Source organism: Malania oleifera, chromosome 8, assembly GCF_029873635.1.
Source record: "Malania oleifera isolate guangnan ecotype guangnan chromosome 8, ASM2987363v1, whole genome shotgun sequence".
Lineage (NCBI taxonomy): Eukaryota > Viridiplantae > Streptophyta > Magnoliopsida > Santalales > Ximeniaceae > Malania > Malania oleifera.
In genome coordinates, this window is record NC_080424.1 from 3948060 (window position 1) to 3958962 (window position 10903).

A 10903-nucleotide genomic window follows, 5' to 3' on the forward strand; every position below is an offset into this window, starting at 1 on the left:
AATAATCAAAACTTTGTCGAGGTAGTCCTTTGGTGAAGATGTTGGCTGTTTGTTCTTTGGTAAGAACATAAGTCATGCAAATGGTTCCTTCAACCTTTTCCTTGATAAAGTGTCTGTCCACTTCTACATCTTTGGTCTTGTCTAGATTGAGAGAGATGTTAATGGTTGCTTTATTATCGCAATACAGTTTGGTAGGGAACTTTACCATGTCATGTAACTCCTCCAAGAGTTTCCGTAAACACATTCCTTCACATATCCCTTGCGCCACTGCTCTAAACTCTGCTTCAACACTACTTCTGGCCACAACATTCTGTTTTTTGCTTCTCCAAGTCATCAAGTTTCCCCATACAAGGTGCAGCACCTGGAAGTGGACCTTCTATCTTCTGCTGATCCTGCCCAATCAACATCTGTGAAGACTTCTATTTCTTTGCTTTCACATTTTTTGAAGAATAGTCCTTTGCCTGGAGATCCCTTGAGATATCTAAGAATCCAGTACACTACTTCTAGGTGACTTTCCCTTGGTGAATGCATGTGTTGACCACACTTACTACAAATGCGATGTCGGGTCTAGTGTGTGATAAGTAAATTAGTTTGCCAATTAATCTCTGACACCTTTCTTGTTCAATAGGTTTTCCAATGTCTTCTCTTCTTTTTCCTACTTCAATGGGGGTATCGCTTGGTTTGCACCCAAGGATGCCAATTTTAGTTAGGAGGTCTACGACATACTTCCTCTGAGAAACACTAATTCCCTTCTTTGATCAAGCAACTTCCATCCCCAAAAAATACCGCATACCAAATCTTTTACCTCAAACTCAGTGGCCAAGACTTTCTTCAACCTGTCCATCTCTGCTATGTTGCCTCCAATTAGGATGATGTCATCAACATATACAATCAGAATTGTATTCTTCCCATCTTTAGACTGCCAGAAGAACATAGTATGGTCTGATTGTCCTTGCCGATATCCTTAGCTCCTAATCACCTTTGTAAATCTATCGAACTAGGCTTTTGGAAACTGTTTGAGTCCATACAAGGACTTTTTGAGTTTGCATACTTTGTTTTCTTCACCCCTTTTACAAAAGTCTGGTGGTATTGTCATGAAGACTTCTTATTCTAGTTCGCCATTCAGAAAAGCATTCTTGATGTCAAGTTGCTAGAGTGGTCAATCCAGGTTGGCTGCCAAGGCTAGGAGAACTCGGACGGTATTTAGTTTTGCCATGGGTGCAAAAGTCTCTGTGTAGTCAATGCCATAGGTTTGAGTAAACCCTTTTGCAACAAGGTGGGCTTTGTACCGTTCCACTGTCTCATCAGCTTTGTATTTCACAGTGAACACCCATTTGCAGCCCATTGGTTTCTTCCCTCTAGGTAGATTCATCACATCCCACATTCCATTTTTTTCCAAGACCCGCATTTCCTCCATAATTGCCTCTCTCCATTCAGGGATCTCAAGGGCTTCCTAAATATTCTTTGGAAGTTTTATCTTGTCAATATTAGAGGTAAAAGTACGACACCCTGTAGACAAAGTATTGTAAGACATGAATTTGGAAATAGGATGGAGAGTACATGACCGAGTTTTTTTTCTGAGAGCAATGGGTAAATTGAGATCAGGCTGTGTAGGTTTATCAAAGGAGGACTCAAGATTACTTGAAGACATTACCTGATCAGGAGTGGATAAGGAGTCATGGTTACTTGGATCCATCACCAGTTCTGACTCTTTTGGTGCCTCAGGTATGAGATTCTCCATGTCCTTTAATTTTGGCTCTTTCATGAGTAGACAAGTATCTCCTTGTTATATTGTTTTCCTGCATCACCCCCTAAATTCAAGTTTTCTTCTGTATTTGGCAGATTAGAAGCACTTTTCAAGACAGGCTCAATGTTTGGGACAGGTTCAGTGTTTGGGACATGCTCAGGTTCAGTAATAAAGGTATTGAAGTCCAAAACTTGAGCTTCTTTACAACTCAAAGTCTCCCCCTGAAGCAAGGGCTTTTGGAAGTAAGGAGTAGTTTCAAAGAAAGTAACATCAAGACTAACAAATACCCTTTTTGTTTCAAGATCATAACATTTGTACCCTTTTTAGGTAGGAAAATAGCCAAGAAAGACACACTTGAGGGCAAATGGATCCAGTTTATGTCGATGACGTATATGGACAAAAGCAGTACAACCAAACACTTTGAGAGAGAGATTTGAGCTGAGACGAGAGTTTGGAAAAAATGCTTGGAATTTTTGAAGAGGTGAGGCAAAAGAGAGAACTCAACTGAGCATTCTATTAATGAGATATGTAGTTGTGAGAATGGTATCACCCCAAAACATTTTTGGCATATTGGTAGTAAACAACAATGCACGAGCTACTTCAAGGATATGTCTGTTTTTTCGTTCAGCAACCCCATTTTGTTAGGGGGTGTCAACACAGGAACTTTGATGAATTATTCCATGTTCTTGGAGATAATTTCCCAGAATAAGACTAAAATATTCTGTGCCATTATCTATACGCATAATTTGAATTTTCGTGTGAAATTGTGTTTGAATCATGCAATGAAAATTGATAAACACAAAACACACTTCAGTTTAGTCTTTCAACAAGTATACCCAACAAATACGAGTGTGGTCATCAATAAAAGTAACAAACCAATTTGTGTGGGTACGATTGAGACTGCCAGACGGGCCTCATACATCACTGTGAATCATAGTAAACGGTGAGGTTGGTTTGTATTTGGGCTTAGGGAAAGAAGTACATTGGTCTTTTGCAATTTCACGAATCTCACATTGAAAATCAAATGATGTGTTATTCGAACAAATGGAAGGAAATAATTGTCTCAAATACTGGAAATTGGGATGACCCATTCTAAAATGCCATAACAAAATATCACTATCCTTAGAAACAGATGCAGAATCACAGATAGCAATTTGACGTTGTTCACTCACATTAGCCTCCCCAAAGTAGTAGGGTCCCTCACACTCCTTAGCATTGCCAATCGTCTTCTCTAATGATAGGTCCTGAAAAACACAATGAGAGGGAAGAAATTTAGCAGAACAATTGGAATTCTTAATTAACTGGCTAATGGATACTTAGTAAGTTGCAAGATAAATTAGGAACATAAAGAACGGACTCCAGAGTGATGGAGTCAGAAAGTCAGATATTTCCTTTGCTTGCGACAGACGAGAGTGATCCATCTGCAATTTTAACTTTCAAATTTCCAACACAGGGTGAATATGATGAGAAAAGATGATAGGCATCGGTCATGTGGTCAGAGGCACCAGAATCAATAATCCAAGGAGTTTTGGATCTAGAGGTTATACTCAAGGCTTGCAAAAAATTACCTCTTTGGGCTAAAGAACCCGAAGAAATATTTGTGGAAGACTGACCTGAAGTCAAAAAGGTAGAGAACATCTTGTAGAGTTGTTCCAACTGCTCAGAGTTAAATGCACCGTTTGAATTGGAACTATTATTGCTTTTCTCCCCTTGAGGTCTCTCGTCTTGATTATCAATCGTGGCTTGGTAGCCCCGATTTTTGTTGCCTTGTCGTGGCTTTCAGTCGAAAATCTAGGAAGCATTTTCAGCATCGGAGTATGTCTCACGCACTGCATTCCACACGTCCTTTGCCATCGGGAGAAACAGGTACATTTTGCCAATGGCTGGCTTCATAGAGTTTATCAAGCATGACGTTATCAAGGAGTTCTCAGACCACCATTTATGGGATGTCACTGCATCGGTAGGAGGTGGTCGCTGAGTCTCGCCGGTAAGAAAGCCAAGCTTTCCCTTACTGTCGATAACGAGCTTGATTGACTGTGCCCATTCTCTATAATTCTTACCATTGAATTTTTCAACAGTAAGATGGAATGGGGAATTCTCGAATACACTAGCCGAGCCCATGGAGGAGGTTATCTCTGACTCTCCTTCCTGGGTTGCTGACTGGCTGGACTCATGGCTGTCTCCTTTTTGGGCAGCCATGGATTGCTTAGGGTTTTAGAGTAATCCGAGCTCTAATACCATGTAGAGGATGAGAATGAATCAATTGTATATTCAATTGTGTATTCTTTACATACTCAAGTCCCTATTTAACATGTACACAGAGAATAAAATATGGAAAAACAAAAGAGGACACAACTTGCAGTTGAGATGTGTGTAGTTTAGCTTCGGTGGGGGGCCTCAATTTAAAGCCTCTAGCTTGTGGTAAGATCACATGGCAGGTGGCGACGGCCACCTACCAATTTAAAGCCTCTAGCTTGTGGTAAGATCACATGGCAGGTGGCGATGGCTCACCTACCATGGTAGGTGGCCGTCGTTCACACTGCTAGTCGTCATTCCACAAGAAATACTGCTTCATACTTGGAAAACTTTGAATTGGGGACAGTACTATTAATTCTTGAAAAATGTGAATTTGGGAGACAATACATGGGTTTCCATGCCTTGGCTTCGGGATATTCCTTGTTTCAATTTTCATATTTCTAAAAGAGAGGTAATAGATTGGCTGTTTTGTCCTGATCTTTATTTTGAATACAATGGAATACCAGAAAAAAAGGAGGACAATATTTGCATCTTAGAAGCTTGTGGGTTATGCAAGCTGAGTAGTGGGATGAAACACAACACTACCGAAGACAACAAGGTAAAATTCAAATCTTCTTTGGTTTAGAATGAAAGTTAGTTCATATAAGAATTCTTCCCCTATTATAATGAGATCTTCTTTAATCTTAAGAAAGAAAGAAATATTTTTTTGGGACATATGAGCTTCCAATCTCAAAACAGCCAATCAAGGATGAAACAAAAGTTGCTATAGACCCTGCATATGATCATAGAATAGAGGAAATTGCAAGAGAAATTAAATTGTCAAAACAACCTATCAACAATGAAATAGAAATTATTATTGTCATGGACTACACCTATGAACACAAAAATAAGGAAATTTCTTTATTGTTGCCTTGGGTTATCAAACTGGAAACAAAAGCTCCATTGGTTGTGTAGATGGTTGACCACATGATGCCACCCTTGAAGACCGAGCAAATGTAATGGAACCAATTGTTCAAGTTGTAGAATAGATGGAGGAGCAGGCAGCAAAATCCAATGTTGAGAATTCAATTCAAAGCAAGATTTTTTCGAGGATGAATTGTTGAATTGTGATAAGTTTGTGAAATATAGGCCCCAAGCCTTGAATCATCTTCCAAAGTGTGATAATTCTCCAATCTCCACCTATCAGCTTTATTGGGATTAGGAACCTTGAGGAGAACTACAGTAATTTGTTATTGATATTTGCATGTCAATTAAGAATGGATAATGTAGATTGCAAGCTGAATGGCTCATGGACATTTTCTCCGCTCTTGTTGTGGCATTGCAAAGTCGAGGTCAAGTTTTCTCTAATAAGGGAGTTTAATGGAGGATCACTTGTACATAAATCATAATGACCATATTTTGTTTGAAGATTTAGAAATTAAGGATTTTGATTAAATTAGTAACTGGGGCGGCAAACAAGCAGAGCCGAGCTGAGCTGAGCTTCAGCATGGCAGGGCTCAACTCGACAAAAAATAAAAATAAAAATAAAAATAAAAAGACATGCTTAGGCTTGGGCTCGGGTTGGTTCAAGCTCAAAAAATCCAGCTCAAGCTCAGCTTGACATTCAAATTATTGGCTCGGCTCAACTCGAGATTGGCTTGGTTTTAAAGTAAACCGAAGGCCAAACCAAATTAAACCTAAGTTCAAATCAGTTTTAAAGTTAAATATAAAGTTAATAACTAAACTAAAGCCAACCAATGGGCTTAAGGATTTAAGTCCAAACTGTCCAGTAGGCCAGCATGGAAGTAGGACCACAAGAGAGGGAGTGGAAGCCCTGCAATCAGTGAATGAACATACGTTGCAGGCTGGATTTTATAAGCAATAAAGAGCCTAACTCTCTATTGCATTTTTAATGTGGGACAAGTATTAGTCCACGAGAATGCAACTCTCTCTCTCTTCCCCACTTTTAAGTCTTCAACTCAGTTTTCATTTTCCAGATCCCATATCCCATATTATTATTATTATTATCATTATAGGAAAGTAATAGTATTATCTACCATTTTTCTAATTTGTATAGGAAAGTAATAGCTAAATTAGCAACTTTAATAACAAAATATTTTTAAAATATTGAAACTTAAATCAAGCGTGTTCACGAGCTGAACGAGCCGAGCCCGTATGTGTTTAGGCTCAAATCGTTTATCAAACAAGCTTGAAAATTGAGTTTGGAAATCACTTGGTTAGATAATAAACGAGCCCGAACAAGCTCTTACAAAGCCGAGCTCCCAAGCGGCTCATAAGTAGCTTGGTTCATTTGCAGCCCTATTAGTAAGTCTTAAATGTTTTAGAAGATTAGTTAAATTAGGGTTATTTGTGTATTTTAAGTACTTGAGGTTATTAGTAATTATTTTAGTTCGGGTTGTTTTGTAATTATTTGTTTCAACTGTATTGTTGGGTGTGTAAATACTTAGTTCGTAATCTGTATTGTATTCATGGTTTTAAATCGCGGTAGCGGGTAGCGTAACGTAATGGTAACGAGTGTAACGGGCAGCGGAAATAGCAGATGTTACATAACGGGAAGCGGGTGTAACAGCCGTGAATTTTTTGAAGCACACACAACCTTAGTGTACTTGCATGTTTTGAGCTTTTAGCCCTTCTTAGAAAGAGTTTTAGTGTATTTTGGATCCTTTAGTTCAAGTAACTAAGTTTTTTGGTAAGGGCAACAAGTTTACATTTGTTTAAACCACCATTGATAGAAAAATTACACGTGTATACGTATTTATACTTCTCATTGGTCTTATCTGTGATAAATTCTTATGTGTGCCAAATTAATTAATAAAACACGATACATTATACACTCCATTAATCTGTTAGACACAAAAGACATACGAATAATACAAATATAAAATAGCTAGAAAAGAAAGAAGGTTGAAGTTGAAAAGTATAGAACATAAATATCACATTACTAATATTGTCAAAATAAAATATTTTCCTAAGTTAGTATTTTTCAAATTGTTAATTAATGCATCTCTTGTGAGTATTTAAAGAAAGAGTAAATTTTGTATCATTGTCATCCTCATTATAATCTTTTCTCCCTCTCGACATATGGCATATTGAGAATGAATTATGAATGAGAGGGAAAAAGTGATAAGAAAAAATAAAAAATAAAATAAATTTTTGATGTAACAGTCCTATAGCGGTTACATAACGGCCGTAGCGGCCTCTGCGTAACGGTTGCGGTCCGAAACAGCTGCTACAGCCGTGATTTTTCTTCCCACTGATTTTGCAGTGTGTAACGGTATCAATAACCCAAAAAACCATTATGTAACGGTCGCAGCCTTTATTTAAAACCATGATTGTATTAGTAAGTTAACATATTTGGATTCCAGACTGCTTGTCCTCCCTCTCTCTCTCTCTCTCTCTCTCTCATACATGTTCTCTGTCTTCACTTCACCAATTCCATTCTTCTTCTTCTTCCTCCTCCTCCACTCTCTCTCTGTTCTGCTTATATCCTCCGTTCTGTCCTGCACAGCAGCCTTTCGCTCACCTCTCCTCTCCTCTCCTCTCCTCCTTTTCCTTCTCCCTACGTCTTCCCTCCTCCTTTTGTTCTTTCTCTGATCTGATCTGATCTGTCCAGTTTCTCTCTCTATCTGCCCTTATTTTTCTGTTCTGTCCCTAATATCTGCCTAAAAGTCTCTTCTGCAGGCAGCATCTTCCTCGGTTTTCTCCCTTCTTAATTCTTCCTCTTCTTTTCTCTCTTTTTTTCTCCCTCAAGTCTCTATTTATTTCTGTTTCTTCCCTGTACCACATCACCAACCTTATTTGGTAAACCTTTTAGTTCATACTGAACTGATGCTGATCGGTCCAGATCTTCCAACTGCCCATTTGCTAAAAGATCCATTTAGAGTCTCCACTGGATATTTTGCAGTAAAACATGCAAATTTCAAAATGCTCCATCTCTTCCAAGACATAGCCCTCCTTATCCCCCAAACCTAATTAATGCACTTATTTAGAGATTAGTTGTCAAATGATTAAACAAACTAAAATTCAGATTCAAAGACTACCTGGTTCAAAAATTTATAACTACATTAGTACTAAACACTTGATTTTATCAACCACCCCTTAGCATAATTAGATTTGTAACTTACAAAATATATATAAAATGTGGTATAGATAAATAAATCCGTTTTCAAATAAACTTACTCCAACCATCCACAACCAAAATTTTCTTCCCTCACCCACCATTTTCTCCTCATGCCAATATAGTGGATGCCATAAGGCTAGTGTAGTATATACCAAAAGGTCATATGAATGGTTCTATAAACATGGAAAAGGTTGAGTAAAATTAATATTAAACAACTGAGTGACAGCCATGTATAGATACAATATTTTGAAAGGTGTGTGTAATAGGATTGTTCGTGAAAAGCATGTAGGTTATTTTGAGATGGTCAATATATTACTGGCTAACTTAATATTTTAAACAAATAATCATTTAACTGATCTGTATTTTCATTAAGACTTTGTAATTACATTTGATTTTACAGAATGCGCGTAAGCTATACATAAAATTTCAACACATTAAAAAATTAAATATTAAATGAGTGAGTTAAATTGACGTACATATTCTTATGTAAGGACATACCAAAACCCCAAAAGGGATCTCACAAAATTTACTAGAAAATAATAAGATCGAGTTTTCTTAAAACTAAGCCATTATTGTTTTTTTATTTGTTTAATATGTTCAATGTGAATTAAATAAAGTTTTGACAATTAATTAGACATGCATAAAATCAAATTTTAAGTTTTTATTTAAATTTTAAATTTACAATAGGAGCAATATTAACCCTTTTGTATCAATATCTCTTTAAATGAGGCACACAATTCTTTAGAGAGATGTTTGCACTCAATTTTTTTTTCCCAAGTCATCTGATTTAAATTTTTTAAGTGAAAATAAAATTTTGAGGTAATGTTCTTGTGACACAAGACAGAGCGGTGAACATATAATTGGAAAGCATCAAATCAAACTACAGTTAACAATGAAAAAGAAACAAAGGAAGTGCGAAGAAGGGGTCAGGGTACACAAGGAAGCAATGGCTTCACACCATCAGATTATATTCAATAAACAAAGTTTTGTCCAAAGTAAAGTTTATATCACCATGACCATTGAATAAAACATGAGCATGTAAGGGAAAACAACATGGGGTGAACAGTACACACAAAGTGCCATCTTTGTTGATGGTAGGATGCTAATATTCAAGATCATTGAGTTATGATTAGTCAAGGAAATTTGGGGAATGGTTGATTAAAGTAGTTGGGCCAACCTAGAGCTTCCTCTTGAGTCCTGACAACTTTTTTCCCCAACACACACTAAATGCAATATAGTTCAATAAACTTAGCTGCTTGGATCATAATCAGCTGGCTGAACAAGGGTTAAGAATGTCTGGGAAAAGACTAAAAATGTGCTTCTGGTCATGATTAAAAATGCTTCTTTATAGGATTTTTTATAGCATATATTTCTCTGTAAGATTATTTCTCTTATTTTTAAATGATAGGGATATTTTTTTCACAAAAAGTTTCACTTATTGGCACTTTTACATGCAGTATAGATTAAGGTTTATATCCTTGCCCAGCATGAATTATGTGGGGAAAAACAAAGGGTACAAGCATTACCTGCTGTATGGCAAGTTCCATAAATCCAAAAGTATCGGACAAGGACTCTTCCCCGGAAGAAGTCATCTGGAAAATAAAAAATAAAAAAATAAAAAACAAGGAAAGAAATTATATTCAAATTACCATAGCCGTCCATATAAACCGTGCGCCGCTTTCGGTATCACACATGGGGCCTCATTTTCATTTTTTCCTTTTTTTTTTTTGGGGGGGGGTTGCGACTGCGACTGTATTTCAAGTCTCTCTACCACCCTCACAATCACCACTATCTTCTTCCCTTTCCTCTTCACCCCCGGCTGCAACCTCCAACGCCCCCTGATCCTCCCCAACCGCTCTTCCTCTCTGCACCACCCAGTCACCCACCGCAGTACCGCCTCCAATAGGGTGCCGCATCCAGATCGTACTCAACAGCCGGATTAGAAGGATTAATGGCGCAAATGCGGTGCTGACGATCCAGATGCGGAAGCAGAAGACGCGCTCTTCGCTTACAATAAAGAATCACTGCATGCGACAGCCGCCGATTGCAGCTCCTCTCCGCAGCTGCCATGGCAGCGAATTCACAGAGAGAGAGAGAGAGAGAGAGAGAGAGAGAGAAAGGTGGAGACTGGCCTACCTATGAGAACCAAGGGAGAGCTGTTGATGATAGGCAGCAGCGTCCTTGTCACGGCGGCTCAAGCGCCTGCAAATTTGGTGCTGCAACAAGGGAGCTCCCTTGGGTTTTGGGGGCGCGGGAATGGAGAGGGGAAAAGGGTTAAGTGTGGGATTCTGACCTCTCCTGGGCTCTTCGAATTTTTAAGCAGTCACAATTTGTGATTGAGAAGTGTTATTTATTTTTTTATTTTGAAGAAGGATTTTCAAAAAATATTTTTAAAAAAATATTTTGACTTTTTAGTTAATGAAATAATTATTTTTAAAAATAAAATAAAAAATAATTTATGACATTTCTTTATTTTAATTAATATATGATTAAAATAAATAAATATTTTTAATGATAAAGTATGAGAATAATTATTTGTTTTATTTACTTTTTGTTATGAATTTATAAAAATTTTATATTATTATTTATTTTCTCATATAATTTCTTATATAATTGATTATAATTATTTTTTTAAGAATTACAACTTTGTAAATTAAATATAACAATTTTATTGTATAGAATAAATAATAATTTTTTATTAGCTCATTTTAAAATATTTCTAAAATGAATATTTTTTAAAAATATTTTAAATTAAATTAATTTTATTTAAATTGATTTTA

General features: G+C 36.9%; 1 protein-coding gene across 5 annotated transcripts in view; it reads right to left on the reverse strand.

Annotated features, from left to right (window-relative positions):
* The window catches only part of LOC131162549 (tRNA-specific adenosine deaminase TAD2), a 48052-nt gene extending 37592 nt beyond the window's left edge, over positions 1–10460 (reverse strand). For 4 of the 5 annotated variants that reach the window (XR_009138855.1, XM_058119151.1, XM_058119149.1 and 1 more), the window contains exons 1-2: positions 10260–10460; positions 9650–9715 (exon numbers count right to left, since the gene is read on the reverse strand). Coding sequence is in view for 4 of the 5 variants with exons in the window: in XM_058119151.1 (XP_057975134.1) it covers positions 9650–9715 (66 nt within the window). In the remaining variant the exon portion in view is untranslated. The remainder of the gene's footprint in view (positions 1–9649; positions 9716–10259) is intronic. The other variant, XM_058119152.1, reaches the window with a different exon arrangement.
* Between the last annotated feature and the right edge of the window lie 443 nt (positions 10461–10903).